This window comes from Eulemur rufifrons, chromosome 29, assembly GCF_041146395.1.
Source record: "Eulemur rufifrons isolate Redbay chromosome 29, OSU_ERuf_1, whole genome shotgun sequence".
Classification (NCBI taxonomy): Eukaryota; Metazoa; Chordata; class Mammalia; order Primates; family Lemuridae; genus Eulemur; species Eulemur rufifrons.
In genome coordinates, this window is record NC_091011.1 from 70,754,428 (window position 1) to 70,771,080 (window position 16,653).

General features: G+C 32.6%; 1 protein-coding gene across 1 annotated transcript in view; it reads left to right on the top strand.

The window, feature by feature from the left end:
- Nucleotides 1–16,653, top strand: part of CAPZA2 (capping actin protein of muscle Z-line subunit alpha 2) — a 41,283-nt gene that overhangs the window by 11,894 nt on the left and 12,736 nt on the right. The window contains exons 2-5 of the mRNA XM_069461359.1: nucleotides 3,377–3,440; nucleotides 7,099–7,150; nucleotides 12,072–12,135; nucleotides 16,433–16,639. Coding sequence (XP_069317460.1) covers nucleotides 3,377–3,440; nucleotides 7,099–7,150; nucleotides 12,072–12,135; nucleotides 16,433–16,639 — 387 coding nt within the window. The remainder of the gene's footprint in view (nucleotides 1–3,376; nucleotides 3,441–7,098; nucleotides 7,151–12,071; nucleotides 12,136–16,432; nucleotides 16,640–16,653) is intronic.

Here is a 16,653-nt window from a genome sequence, read left to right on the forward strand (position 1 = left end):
CTCTCCAATAAATTGCCTTTGTACCTTTGTCAGCAGTCATTTTGCCTGTGTGTGTGTGTGTGTGTGTGTTTGTGTGTGTGTGTTAGACTTGGATTCTCAGCTCTTTTCCATTGATTGTCTCTCCTTTCACCAAACCCATGGCCTTGATGACTGTAACTTTATATCAGATAGTGTGAGTCCTCTGCTTTGTTACTATTAAGGGTGCAAAATAACATAAATTTTATTTCCTCCTCTATTTCATAATCAGAATCTTAAAGAAAAATACCATAGGTTATGTGTATATGTGTTATTACTTTGGGCATCTAAGTGATGCTTTAACCTTGCTTCAGTGAGGGTGGTATTAATATGTGACCAAAATTATTCATTACATTCTTCAAACATAGAAAAGTAATATAAAAAAATACCAACTTTAGAATTAGCTTGTTGATGTATATCCAAGAAAAAAAAAAGAAAAGAAAAATCCTGCTTGGATTTTGATTGGGCCTGCACTGAATATGTAGAGTAGTTTGGGAAAAATTGGTATCTTCACAGTATTGGATCTTCTAAGCTGGTCTTTGATTTCTTTCATCCATGTTTTGTGTAGTTTCAAGCATACTAATCCTACACATATTTTGTTACATTTGTACCTAATTGTCGTATTTATTTTTTAGATTCCTTAGGATTTTCATCATAAACAATCATGTTGTCTGCAAATAGAAAGTTTCGGTTTTTTCTTTACAATACATCTGCCTTTCATTTCTTTTTCTTATTGCACTGGCTGAAACCTCCAGTATGATGTTGCATAGGAGTGGTGAAAGCAAACATTCTTGTTTTGTTCCTGATCTCAGGCGGAAAGCATTCAGTCTTTCGCCATTAATTGATGATGTTAGCTGCATGGTTTTTTGTAGTTGCTTTTTATAAGATTGAGGACATTCCCTTCTTTGCCTGGCTTGCTGAGAGCTTTTTATCATCATTAAATGTTGAACATTGTCAAATAATTATTCTGCATCTGTTGAGATAATCGTATAGTTTTTCTTCTTTGGTTGGTCACTATAATGAATTGCTGTCATTGATTTTTGAATATTGAAACAGCCCTGCATTTCTAGGGTAAACTCCAGTTAGTCATGATACAATATCCTTTCAATTTATTGCCAGATTCAATTTGCTAATATTGTAGATTTTTGCATCTATGTTCATGAGAGATTTTGGTCTGAGTTGTTTCTTGTAATACTTTAGTCTTGTTTCAGTGTAGGATACAGTAATGCTATTTTCTTAAAATTAATTGGAAGATGGTCTCTCCACTTCGTTTTCTGGAATAAATCGTGTAGAATTGGTATTATTTCTTCCTTAAATATTTAAGAAAACATGAAGATTTTTTTTTGTTGTTGAAAGGCTTTTAACTACAAATTCAATTTCTTTAATAGATATAGAACTATTCAGGTTACCTATTTCTTCAGTGAACTTTGTTTTTTGTGTCTTTCAGGAAATTTGTCCCTTTCATTTAAGTTATTGATGTTGACATGTTAAATATCAAAAAAAGTTTGTATTGAAGCAGTTGTTTGGTGGTTACGTTATCACATTCTGCCATCTTCATCTGGTAGAATTTCACACATTCTACCAAACTATTTTGAACTTGAGAAGCAACATAATGTGATGAAAACTTTAGGTTCCAGAATCAGATTGACAGTGACAACCTCCTCTGCTTCAGTTACCTCATATAAAAAAATGTGCATATAAAATAGTAACTACCTCTTAGGATTGTTGTGAAGAGTAGATGATACAAAGTACTTGGTAAACACTAATTTAAATACCATTTTTGTTATCATCTTCATTGTTTGTCTATCAGTGGTATCTGACAACAATCATGGTTTTGCTTCCAACTTCCTAGCGTTCCAGACTACAAAAGTTCATTTTGTTTTAAATAGACATTTTCTAATCTTTTGAAGGCCTTTTCATTCCCGTGACCTCCAACTGGAAACATCTTCATTCTAGCTGTCTGTACCTCTGTTTCACCTGTCTCCTCTGATAACTATATCCATACTTAGATGTATGCACACGTGCGTATAACGTATATACAAACAAATATAACCATTGCCTTTTTTCCCCATTATTTTTAGCTTCTACATCAAAACAGTAATAGTTCTATCAAAGTGGGAAATATAAATCAAGGCTTTTGTTTTTGCCAAGGATGGTCCCTTAATTCAGTGAATGCTTGAATGTGCATGAAAATCGCCTGGAAAGCTTGTTTAGTGTTTCTCAGCCCCATCTCCAGAGATTCCAATTCAGTTGGTTGGGATGGGCCTGTGAATTTGCATTTTTGCTGAGGCTACTTGTTTGAAGACTACACTTTGAGGACCACAACTTCAACCTATTAAAAGGCTACCGTAGGACCAGGCGCGGTGGCTCATGCCTATAATCCTAGCACTCTGGGAGGCAGAGGCTGGCAGATCGTTTGAGCTCAGGAGTTTGAGACCAGCCAGAACAAGAGTGAGACCCTGTCTCTACGAAAAAAAATAGAAAGAAATTAGCTGGACAACTAAAAATATATAGAAAAAGTAAGCTGGGCATGGTGGCACATGCCTGTAGTCCCAGCTACTCAGGAGGCTGAGGCAGGAGGATTGCTTGAGCCCAGGAGTTTGAGGTTGCTGTGAGCTAGGCTGACGCCACAGCACTCTAGCCCAGGCAACAAAGTGAGACTCTGTCTCAAAAAAAAAAAAAAAAAGGTTACCATATAGTGTGGTTGGAAAACTATTATAAGTACTTAAGGCTCCTTCACTAAACTGTAATGTTGGGTATGTCATTTAACCTTTCAGATACATTTTGATTAGTGATTAACCTCTTTATCAGAATATCCTTTATTCTCTTAAAATAGGTCTATCAGTATACCTGTAGATATTTTATATCTTACTCATCTCTTAACTAAAATTTCCTAAGATCTAGTCAGGTCTCATGTTAAAACCTTTTGAACTTAGACCTTTCTTCCCCTCTTCCTTTCTAGATTTTTCACTAATATGTGACTTTATAGACAAGTAAATATATCATTTGTCTTCATTGTACCTAAATGCATCTTATTTCTTTATACATCCAAATTTTGTGATTTTTTTTTTTACTTCAGTTTAAAAGAAATAAAATTACTTGTAAGAAAATATTTATCTGTAGGCAGCTTTGCATCCTTAACTGCATTTATTAATATATATTTTATCTACATTCAGCCTGTATGTTGTGATTATACTAAATGATTGAAACAGTAGTAAACTTAAGGTGTCTGAGTGAGGAAGTGTGGTTAAAATCTTAAGCTGTTTTCAGTAGAACTTTGAAATAGTGTGATTTTGCATTTTTTAAATTATTTTGCAGAGGCCTATGTTATGGAACATTTATATCTTCATTTCTATTTTAGGTACGTATAGCAGCAAAATTCATCATTCATGCCCCTCCTGGAGAATTTAATGAGGTGTTTAATGGTGAGTGTTTAATTTATAATACTAGGCTTGGTATATCAAGCACTCTTTCTTTTTTAAGCACCTCCTCCCCTTTTTTTAAAGAAAATCATAATAACCAAAATAACTAAGCTAAGGAGAATATGTAGAAAAATCTACATTTTCTGAATTACATGAAAATTTTTTCAATCTGGATTTTGTAATGACTAGAATATAATGTCTTATATGTATATGATAATTCTGTTAGAGCAAATTTACTCTTTTAAAAGAATAAAATAAATTTTTTGTCATTAACTAAAACATACCCTCATTTTGGGAAGTAGCATCTTTTCGGTCAATTGTTATATAGTAAAACTATAAGCACAGATAGTAGATATTTCTTCAATAGAACATTTAAATAGTTTTAAAACACAGCAGATTTTTCATCAAAACTATATTTTTTTAATTATGAAATGCATTTTTCTATTTCTTTTAAAGAAAAACGTACTAGATCAATATGAACAGCTAACAAAAGAGGAAAAAACATTTTCCTTATGCATAGATGTCAGCACATGTAAAACCAATTTGTTATTTAAAGTGTGTCTTACAGATCATTTTACAATATGCCTTTCTTTAAACCTCATTGGCAGACATTTTTATAATTATTTACTCATAGACCCGAAATTTATTAAACTGCTATAAAATCTCCTGGTTGCTATACAGCTGTAACAATAGCTGTTCTTCAGTAGAAAGAATCACATGATTGAAAGAATCACCAGAAAAATGGCTTGTAGTGTTCTCTTTACAAAACTTTTCTTAAGCAGTTAGAAGAGTAAGTTACTGCAAGTACTATAAATGTATTATTATTTCTACTTCATATACACTTGGCCTTCACCATGTCTTAAGTTGAAAGTAAATTTACACAGGGCTCACAGTTTCAGTTTTTAAACATTCTAGTCTATAGTAAACTATTTAAATATTTTTTTTTTAAAAGCTTAATCTCATTTTTCTTCTTAGTATAAGATATAATGGAATCTTACCTGAGAAAAGATTAGTTTTGAAAGTCAAAAAATGAGGCAAAAATTATCTTATAATTATCCACTATAATAATATATGACTTAGTGCATATAATTACACATGGCAATTCTTATGCATTTTAAAATTTAACCACAGAGCTACATTTAAAGGAAGAATGGAAAATCTACATTGTAAAAAAAAATCTGGAAATGAATTCTGCTATATACGATAACTGTAAAATCTCAAGTAGTAAACTGGGGAGTTGTAGAAAATTCAAAATATTTCTGCTTCCTGTGAGGTTTACTTCTCTTTTAATATTTAGCTTTTATAGTCTACATATATATTAATATATTTGATGGTTAGGGGATTAAAGAAGATAGTCTCCTCTTATTAGGGTCAAAAGTTGGCATGTAATTTAAATTGATAATGGTGAAACTACACTAAAGTTCATAGTCCCCAAATTCCTATATAATTCATAGAGCCAAGAAAAAATTTTAATTCTAAAAAAAGTTTTTTACTTACTGTTCTTACCCTGATTGAAATGCTGTGTATGTTTTTAATCAGGAAAATCCTAAGAGAATGTATGAGTTCTGGAAATTGCTTTCCTAAGTCTCATTTGAAATTGACATTGAATTGATATGTTCTGTGTTGAGTTATAGTAAATATGGGCATCTAGGATGAGTCAGGAGTGAGATGTGGAATAGAAGTGGGATAAAGAATTTAGCTAATAAATATTAACTGAAAGTGTATTTTAGAGTTAAAGAATTAAATACACGAAGGGGAAATCTCATATGAATTTGATTATTTTCTAACCATTTTTGTTGAAAACCTTAGTGTCTGAGTGATTCCAAGAGAAGCTATAACATTTTAGAATTACGGAGTCATAAAATCTTATCAATTCAGTGGTTCTAAATGTTATTTCTCCTAGGCTGGCTATGTTAAAATCATTGAAACATAGATTCCTGGTTTTCATTCTTAAAAACCTAGTGTTAGGTCTAGACTGGAGCTCTGAAATCTATACTTTTTTTTTTTTTTTTTTAAGCCTCCCACCCACCATCCTATGGTTCTGATGTGTACCCTGGCTTGGAACCACAGCCTAAGTTCTTCTGCCAGAGTAGTACTTTATTTTATTCAAAATTTCCTCTACCTTTTTATTTCTTCCACTACTCTCCTCATGATTAAAGTATGGACTTTTTTTTCAGAATAGAGTTAACTGATCAAATAGATCCTGCTCTTTAATTATTTTCCCATTTGGAACTAGAAAAGACACACTGCCATGTGATACCACTGTTAATTATTATGTTTACAATATTGAAGATAAACATAGCTATAAAATAGAACTTCCCAACTTGCTTTGTGGGATGGGAATAATTATAATTGTAAATTTCTGTAGTTTTAAAAATAATTTTTTAAGCAGAAGCATCCATTGTTTAAAATCAGTTAATTTAAAAATTAAATTAGCACTATTTTAATGTTTAGCAAAAGAGATTATTTTTTAAATCAGGGCTTGTTGCTGAAAAGAAGTGAGGTATGTGAATAGGCAATTTTTTTCCTTTTGAAATGACTTTATTATTTTTGTAAAAATGATTCATAGTTAATTCTAAACTTTCCACATGCAAAAAAGAACCTAAAAAAATCGCACAAAATTCTACTTTCTAGTTCCCTGCTATCCAAATGAATATCCAACATCTCTCAACTGACAAATATATATAACAATACATTGATATGATATTACTATACAGACTGAATTTTCTTCTGTTTATGAATGTATTTCCATCTTGACAAACATATATGTACATTATTTTTAATGGCTGCCTCATTTCACACTTATAAATAAATAAGAACTATAGCCTTACATTTAAGCAGTTTCTTAATGGAAGGTATTTAGGTTGGTTATTTTCATCTAATGAAAAAAAATTAGGATACATTGTTTTATGTACTTTATAATAGCAACTACATAAAATAACCAAGTGCTTAGAAAAAATAGTGAAAGAAAATACACAAAGACTAGAATAGAATTTTGGTTTTGGATGAAATTATCTGTGATTGTTTTCTTTTATGTTTTACAAAGTGCTTGGATTTTCAAATGAAAATTTTGAAGTCATGTTAACAATTAATAGCCAAGTGTCTATATGAAAATTAAGTGTAAAATTAGGATGGAATTAAGAATCAACCAAAGCGAGATCACTAAATCAAAGCAAAGTTGTTCATCTGTTGCTTGAACATGAGCTAAGGACAGAAATGCCTACATCCAGGCTCTGGTCACAGATTGTTTCTTGTTTAATCGTTTTTTTCTGTAGAGCAAATTCATTTGAACTGATGATAGTATTTTTGTACTAAGAGCCATAATCCTAAATCTTTTCTGCAAATCTTATCACACTGTCTTTCTGGTGTAGCTTATCTCTAGTTTTTTGGACATACATTACAGTCTGCCTGCATGACCTATTCAGGGTATGAAATGGCATATTTCTATTCATTCCCTTTATTTCTTAACCGAAATCTTTTTTTTTTTCTTTTAATTTTAAATAACATCATGTGGCACTTGTGGTTATTTTGGTCATGAGAGTGATATTTTGATTTTGCTTGCATTTGGAGTTGGGGGTTGTTAATACTTGACTGAAACAATCTGCATTCATTAAATTCTTCAAACAGAAAAATAATATAGAAAACAATATTTGTTTTGCAGATGTTCGGTTACTGCTTAATAATGACAATCTTCTCAGGGAAGGAGCAGCCCAGTAAGTATTATTTATTATACTAACACAACTAAAATGACACAGGAAAAGAAAAGATTTTTTAAAAGTGGTTTTTAAGCACTAATCTCTGACACATCAAGTTCAAATATATTAATATATGCTGTATATGCACTAGGCTAGAAGAGAAATAATTTGATCACAGAGGAACTTAGAGATGCAACCAAAACATGAAATCCACTATTCATTGTTTTTATGTTTAGCAGTGGCTTATAGTCTTAGTTAATACTATATTTTGACATTTACAAAGTTGTGTAAAATTATTTTTGAAATTATGATTGTTTTAATTTTATGTAGATTTTGCTTTTTATTATATGTTTGACCCCAAGAGATTTTGAGATCTTTGAGGGTTAGGAGTTTACTTTATTCACCCCTAAATACCTAACATAGGACCTGACATATAAATGTTCACTGAATTTTTGAGTGATTCAAAGAACTAGGCAGTTCCAAATCCTAATACATCATCTTTGGACCAGTGACCAGAGCCATGGCTTTCCACAACTATCCTAGGATTTCAGAGAAATAATTGATTCTCTCCCTACTCCCACCTCCCAAAATATGGTCTGGAGACCCATATTTTAGGCTAACCAACTCCATTACGCATTTGAAAATGATGAAATTATACAGATTTTTAGGTACCTTACAAAGGATGTTTAGTATCCATCTAGTCAGCTGCTTTTCATCTTAATATACTACCCAAAATGTGAAATCCTGACTAATAGGAGAAATTTTTCCTAATTCTATTTTTGTAACACAGAAGTCTTTATAAACTAAATCTGTCCTTTATGATTAATGCTAATGAAGGTATAGGTTCAACAGACTTCTATCTTGCTTCTTAATTAAAATTCCGTTATTTTATAATAGCAATTTTTGTTACTTTTTATTTTGGAAAAATACCCATAGCATAAAATTTACCATTTTAACCATAAAGTGTACAGTTCAGTGGCTTTAAGTACATTCGTGTTGTTGTGTAACCATGGCCACCATCTAATTCCTGAACTTTTTTTATCTTCTCAAACTGACACTTACTCTCCATTGCCCCCAGCCCCTGACAGCTATCATTCTGTTTGCTATGTGTTTGACTGCTCTAGATACTTCATATCTGCCCGTGGCTCATGCTTGTAATCCTATCACTCTAGGAGGCCGAGGAGGGTGGATCGTTTGAGCTCAGGAGTTTGAGACCAGCCTGAGCAAGAGTGAGACCACGTCTCTACTAAAAATAGAAAGAAATTAGCCAAACAACTAAAAATAGAAAAAATTAGCTGGGCATAGTGGCGTGTGCCTGTAGTCCCAGCTACCGGGGAGGCTGAGGCAGTAGGATTGCTTGAGCCCAGGAGTTTGAGGTTGCTGTGAGCTAGGCTGACGCCACGGCACTCTAGCCCAGGCAAGAGAGTGAGACTCTGTCTCAAAAAATAAAATGAAATAAAAGTGTTAGAATTTTATTTGTCCAAAGAAATATTTATTCATTAACAATTGTTACATTTAATTTAAATAAATTGGATTTGTTCTAAAAGAAATTTGAATGTGGGCTACATTTCTCTTTTATTATAAACCAAATTTCTGCAACAGCTATAGTCCACACATCAAGAAATAGGTACATTGAAGTAAGAAATACGTGATATTCTAATCTTTTAAGGAAATGAGTATTGGAGGAAATCAGTAACTGATAAGATAAGGTGTTTATGGTATGACTCCAAGAAAAAAATACTAAAACCTCTACTAGAAACTTAAGATTTTCTTGCATGTGGTTACACTCTCAGTAAATATTCACTAACTAGATAAACTAGTAGAGAAAATATTGATAGTTTTGTTTACTTTAGTATTCTTTATACACAGTTTCTCAAAACTAAATATCCATTTGTGTTTGTTTTGTTGAGGGTGTCTGTGAAGTGCAGAGATAAACTTTAAATAAGTGATTGACTCTAGAATGATAGTACTCTGGTTCACGGTGTCCTCATTAGGAAACAATTTCTGAGCAAAAGTAGTATTTACCCCATTGTTTACTTGGTTCTGAATTACTTTTGAAATACCCAGATTTGCTTGGATTTGCCTTTAAAAGAAGGCAGATTTGTCGCTTATCATGGAGACTGTCCAAAACTACATAATTAAGCTTATAAGGCATCATAAAAACATTTAGAATGTGTTCCGGTGGCAGCCATAGACTATTTCTTCTTCAGTTGTAATTTTTGATGTTGAATTTCTTTTATACAAGTGTATTCCATATATATGCACTTTTCCTCCATTCTTCTACCTTTGTCCTGTTGCTTTATCTTTTTTAATCATTTTTTTTTCCTCCTCCCTTTGGTAAGGGGAAAAACATGGCTATTATTCTTCAGAGTGGTTCGAATGAAACAGCTTTACTAAAAGGCACAAACTCAGGATGTTTCAAGTAAAATTAGTCGTACTGAATAGTTGGTGCTGTCAAGTCTGGAACAGTTTCAAATATACAGAAATAGCTTTTTGTTCAATAAATGAATGAATTCCACACTTTGATGGTGAGATAAATAAGCCTCTTAGGGATTTTCCAGTGGGGAGTTGGACATGTTCAATATCAGGCCAGATGAAATAAAATATAATAGAAGACTTTTAGAGCCCAAAGGAAGAAATTTTTAATTTCCACTTAGAGGTGGTTTTTAAGCCGAATTTTAAATGAACATGATTTCAATAGTGAATAAGATAAATGATGTGACTAACCTGAGGGAAAGCATGGTGAAAAGTGCAAGATGTGATTTGGTGAATGAGTAATAGTAGAGGGTGTAAAAAATCTAAATTCAGGAATAGGCAACTTAGAAATGGACAGTTGTGCCACAGAACTCTACAAGGGCAGGGAGCTCAGCTGTGTCTAGTAGAATGGGCTTAGCACATAGTAATAAGAGCTCCCTAAATATTTGCGTGGATGGAAGGAAGACTGGATGAGTGAATGATGAGTGGGTGCATGGAGTAAGGTTTCTGGACTGAAGAGACTTTGGAAGTTGTCTAGGCCAAACCACCACTTTTATAGATGAGGTAAGTAGGGCCCATACTAGTTAATGATAGGGTTGAAATACAACCCAGATATTCTGGCTCCTAAATTAGTGAGTACCTTTGCCACTAATTGTCACCATTTAACTTGCTTCGAGCATTTAAGATAAAATTTTACCTATTTCATATTCATTGTCTCCTTTTCAGGTTTTCCATTCTTCTATCCCCTCCCCTAAGTTAGAGATGGGTGGGGTTTGATATTATGGGCAATAAAAGGTTTCTGGGGGTAGAGGCCTGGAACCAAATTACTATTTAAATATTTAAAATTATTATTTAAGTGTGACTTTACCCTAAATTCTAAGTGATTTAGTTTACAAGCATACTTTTGAAATAAATCATTTAAGGATAACTGCCTGACTGTGTTGAGGCTACTGAGAAAATTATAATTTTAATGAATTAGGAAAACCAGAATTGAATAGCTACTTTTTCTCCTTCTTCCTCATACACTGCTGTGTTCACCCCTGTCTTTTTTGCACATGTAATGTCAGGAACTCTACAGCTAATAATTTAATTCTACTTTGCTATTTTACATTGAGCAATAATAGCTCCTGATAACTCGTCAATAATACTTTGCTAAACCAAGCATTCCTTTGTGGAGAAGAGTCAGGAGCTAATACCTGAAAATTCAGTGGACTTTTGGCCATCCAGAGTAATCTGGAAAGCTTCCAAGTAGATTAAAATTAGAGATACATTCTTAAATTTAAAATTTTTTCTATGTCTTTTAAGTATAAGTAATTTCCTAGGTTATCAATTTAATAAAGTACAGTAAATACAATTTTTAGGTAATTTTTTTGTACTCTTTTGAGAGTTTTTCTACATATAATATATATGGTAATATATGGTCAATATGTTATTCTTTACTCAGATGAGTGTAGAGAGAAGCTTTATTCTTGAATCCCTCTCGTCACCGTTTCCTAGCTCAGACTCTGAAGTTCTGACGTGGACATTAGCAACAGCCTAACTGCTTTTTCTGGCTCTGGTTGCTCTGCTGCCCAATTCGTCATACACATTGCTGCCAAATCTTCTTTAGAAGTACTTCTGTGTTCTCCTTTCTCAAAAAGCCTCTCTGACTCTGCTTTGCCTCCCAAATAAAGTAAATTCCGTCATTCAGGGTCTTTCAGTTCAATTCAGTAAATACAACTCAACAACTGTATGTGCCAGGCATTAAACGTGGTGCTTTCTATGATGTTGGACCTAACTGACCTTCCCATGCATTTTTCTCATATGGTCCCTCTAATTGAAATACCCGTTTCTTCTCATCCCTCCAATTTTTACAAGACCAGAGGCTACCCAGTCTTTTAAGTCCATTTCTCAGTTATCACATCCGTTATGAAATTGCCCTAGTTCTCTTCTCCTCTCTGCTTACTATTGCCTCAACAGATGTAATTTTTTAAAAAATATTCTCTATGGTGCTTTATTGGTAATTCTCTTATTGTACTTTCTACTTTGTGTTAGGGTTATATTTATCCATTATCTCTACTATTCAACTGTAAGCCTTTTTATGATAGAATCCATCTGTTTATTCTTTGCATCTCTCACAGCACCTAATCTGTTTCCTGGTATGCTAAATACATACTTGAATAATTGGATATGCATTTTATAGATACCTAACCTTCAGTTTTAGCATCTTGAATGAAAAGGCCAATTATATTTACTGACTTAATTTTATTTTGCTAGACATTGAAAGCTTGATATTATGAATCAGTTTTTAAAATAGCCACATCTGTATTATATTTATGGTTAGTATAAGCTTGATAATGGATAATTATAATTTTATTTATTTTGCTATGTGCAGTGCAAGAGGAGACTTTTATTAACAGATGAATTGTCTTTTTCTTAAAGCATTAATATATAATTTTAAGTAATCAACTATTTTCTTTTGTAGTGCATTTGCACAGTATAACTTGGACCAGTTTACTCCAGTAAAAATTGAAGGTTATGAAGATCAGGTATGTTTCATATAAACACAGGGTCTGGCTGTTCTTTGTTTTGGTTATCACAGTTAGTGTATCCTGTAAGAACTGTGAAGTGATATGCTTCAAAATAAAAAATTATTTGTTTTAATCATAGCCACTTATGGACAAAGTAATTGAAAATTTAGTGTCTTTTATTGATACCAATAATGCTATTAGCAGAAAGTCCCTTTTAGAAATACTCAGATGTAATTCATTTAAGATTTTAGAATATAATTGCTTTAAATCTACTTTCTTGTTTTTTATAGGAAAAAAAATCAATCCTATATTAATCCAAAATCTAGAATATATATTAGTAAGATTTATATCATTATTTGGTTGCTCTGGAATTCTACAGTTCTTCATGTGAGTAATTTAGCATTTAGTAATTATTAAATCTTTTCTTTCCAAAATGTAAGTTAGAATTGCTAAGCTAAGAAAAGCCACAAAAGGTCACTAGCTTTTTTTCTTTTTTGGTTTAGAGTTACGAATAATTAAACAGTGATTGTATAAATTCATATCATGCTTGCATGAAGCACAATGTATATAAAACAATATGAAGAAGGAACTGGTAGGTAGAACATAAGAGGAAGTGGTTAAGAAAGAACATAGAAAACTCTTAGTGGCTAATTATATCAAAGTTTGTGTTTGACATTCATTATGTAGTATGTAGTCTTAAAGTTACAGGGGAGGTCAACTAAAAATATATATAGAAAAACTTAGCCGGGCATGGTGGCGCATGCCTGTAGTCCCAGCTACTTGGGAGGCTGAGGCAGTAGGATCACTTAAGCCCAGGAGTTTGAGGTTGCTGTGAGCTAGGCTGATGCCACAGCACTCACTCTAGCCCGGGCAACAGAGTGAGACTCTGTCTCAAAAAAAAAAAAAAAAAAAGTTACAGGGGAAAAAGTAAGACTAGATAGAAGATGACTTGTAACTGAAGGGAAAACTTAAGCTTATGTATAGATATGCATGTGTGTATATAAAAAGTTATATAGTGTTTCATTGTATTAATCTCCTAAATTTATTTTATTTCTCTCTTGGAAGATTTTGGGTTTTTGCTTTTTCTTTTTTGTTCTTGTTTTTACTACTATAAACATGCTGTGTTGAACATCTCTGTACCTCTCATCCCATTAACAATTATTTTCTTGGGACAAATTTCTAAAAGAAAATTTGCTGGGTCTTTTAAAAACATGGGATAGCTTCCAGTCATTTTATGAGTCTAGCATAATTTTAATACTTAACCTAAAAAGATAAGAAGGAAGCTCACATGGACTGTAGATTTAAAAACTTGAAATAAGATATTAACAAATATAGTCACAGAATAATATACCAAAACTAAATAGAATTTTTTTACAGGAATGCAAGAATAGTTCCATATAAGGCAATCTGTATTGGTCTTACATATTAACCAGCCAATCAAAGAGAACAATCTTACAATGTATCAGTAGACAGTAAAAAGGGATTTTAAAAGTCCAACAGCTATTTCTCATTAAAAACAAAAACCATAAGTAAAATAAGAATAGAAGAAAACCTCTTAAATATAATAGACTATTTAACAAAATCCAATAGTAAATATCATAAACTACAAACACTGAAACAATTTTAGTTAAAATTAAAAATGAGCTAGGTATGCCTGTTTACCAACATTACCATTTGTCATAAATGGGGGTGTAGCAAATAGATAGGAAAATGAGAATTTATAAAGCTTGGAAAAGAAAATTCCTTGGTGACATGATTTGTATATTTAGGAATACCAAGAAGCTCTAGCAGTGTAACTCCCCAACTAAAAAAAAGCTATTAGAATTATTAAAAGAATTTGGTGAGTTTAAATAAAAGAATTTGGTAAGGATACAAAACTCATTAGCTGTTTTTATTGCAGCAAATAAGTACCTAAAACTAGAATGGTAGAGTCAGGGTGGGGCAGGTAATTCCCTTTAAAATAATGGTAAAAATCATTAATTTAGGAATAAGCTTAAGAAAGGCAAAGGATTATGAAGAAAATAGTGATGATCTTGAAACACATAAAATAGGATGTGAAGAATGGAAAGGCACGCTACATTCCATTCTTAGATAGAAAATTAAATTATGTAAAAATTGATATATGGATTTGATGCAATTTGAGTTAGAATCCTGATTGGTTTTTTTTAAATGGTCAATATTTTCATAAAGTTTATGTGAAAACAATGTATGCTTGAGATAACCCAAAAAATGTAAAAATAGAACTGTAAGAACAGTGAAGGAGAATTGCCTTATTAGCTAGTAGAAATTGTTTTACAAGCAAGGTAAAGTTGTCAGTGTGTATTATAGAGAGTAGACAAATCAGAAGAGTAACATGGAGAACCACACTTTAGTCCCAGAATATATGAAAATTTTTATGCAGATATTGACACAACTGGTTTCCATCAAGAAGAAAGTTAAGTTAGACCTCTGTCTCACAGAAACAGATTTCAGGTGGTTTAAAAATTTGTAAAATGACTAAAATTTTAGGAAAAAAACTGAGTCTACATGTATATTATAGAGGCAGGAAGACCATCTTAAATAAGACCAGAAACTATAAATGAAAAAGATGGACATTTTACTGCATATGAATGTGCTTAACTGTAGAATGAAACAGATACCATACCACAAAGGACTCTTATAAATTGATAAGGGAAAAAAACCAACCTAGATAAAAAATATTCAAGAATATTTACTCATAGAAGAGTAAATGGCCCACAAACATGAAAAGATATTTAGATCTATCAGTAATCAGAGAAATAAAATTAAAATATTGATATATTTTGTACCCATCAGACTGAAAAGAGAGCCTATTGATGGTGGTGGCATGGAGGGAAACATACTCTCATATATTGTTTGTAGAAATGTGCATTATCACAGCTGTTTAAACAATCTATGTTTAAAAATTTTTAATATATAAACCCTTTACCTGCTGTCCCCACCACCACTGTTTGGGCATCTATCCCGTAGAAATAAAAGCATCCAGCCTGGCATGATGGTTCATGCCTGTAATCTTAGTACTTTGAGAGGCCGAAGTGGGAGGATTGTTTGCGGCCAGGAGTTCAAGATCAGCCTGAGTAACATAGCGAGACCCCATTTCTACATTAAAAAAAAAGAAAAGAAAAGTAAAGAAAAATTACCTGGGTGTGGTAGCATGCGCCTTTATTCCAAGTTACTTGGGAGGCTGAGCCAGGAGGATCACTGGAGCCTGAGAGTTTGAGGTTGCAGTGAGCTACGATGATGTGGCTCTACATCAATGATGTCACTCTAGCCTGGGCAACAGAATCCCTCCCCCAAAAAACAAACAGCCTGGAAATAGATGATGGTATATCAATAGTGGATTGGCAGAATAAATTATGTTATATCCACATAATGGAATATTATGCAGCTGTTAAAAAGAATGGCAAGAAGTATATCAGTTGACTTAGAGGGATTTCCATAAGATGTTTATGTTGAAAAAAGCCAGAGCAGAAAAGAGTGTGTGTGTGCGCACGCATGTGCATGTGCACATTTTCTTTCCATTCTTATAAAATAGTGACCAAAAAAACCCCCCTGTATTTATGCAGGTGTAGACGTATATATATTTATGTAGGATTTTATAACTATGAAAATATTTAGAAGGGACCAGCCTATGTTGTCAGCGTGATTTACACCAGAGGGATGGGTTAAGTCCTGACATAAGTAAGGTGTTAAAGATTGGGAGAATTTCAAGGGAGGGAAAAAGGGAGAAAATTTTTAAATAAAGCACAAAATACCAATTTATACATGTATAATTTAAATGTGTGTAAATGAATTATGTTTTTAAAAATTTAGAAGCCGATTAGAAACAACTGTTAATTAGTTTATAAGAAACAAGAATGTTGCCCAGCAGCAAGGGTAGGACACACTGAAGAGGATTCTCCTGGACTGAAACCATTCTTGTAACCATGCTAATTGGAGGTTATTATGAGTTCCTTACTTTTGAGGAACTGGAGCCTGATATTAGAAATAATAAATTGTTTTAGTTCTCAAAGCAAAAAAACTGACTCCGGCAGTGTTTTAGAGAATGCATTTTTTCATGAGTAGCTGCGGGTTATTTTGGGAGAAAATCTGATCCATAGTGGATGAGAGTAGCCTCATTGTCTCTATAGTCTGCTTGTTTGAAGTATTATAGTTGTACCATATAGTTAAACCAGTTGCTTGGAGTAAGATTGTTTTATAGTTTTAAAGAAAAAGCTTAAGTGAGTATATAATATTATGTATCTGTATTTAAATGCTGTTTTAAATTCTTTTTTCTAAATTCATTCCATCATTGAAGGTATTGATAACAGAACATGGCGATTTGGGAAACGGAAAGTTTTTGGATCCAAAAAACAGAATCTGTTTCAAATTTGATCACTTAAGAAAGGAAGCAACTGATCCAAGACCCTATGAAGCAGAAAATGCAATAGAATCTTGGAGAACTTCAGTAGAAACTGCTCTGCGAGCTTACGTCAAAGAACATTATCCGAATGGGGTCTGCACTGTAAGTCATCAGTA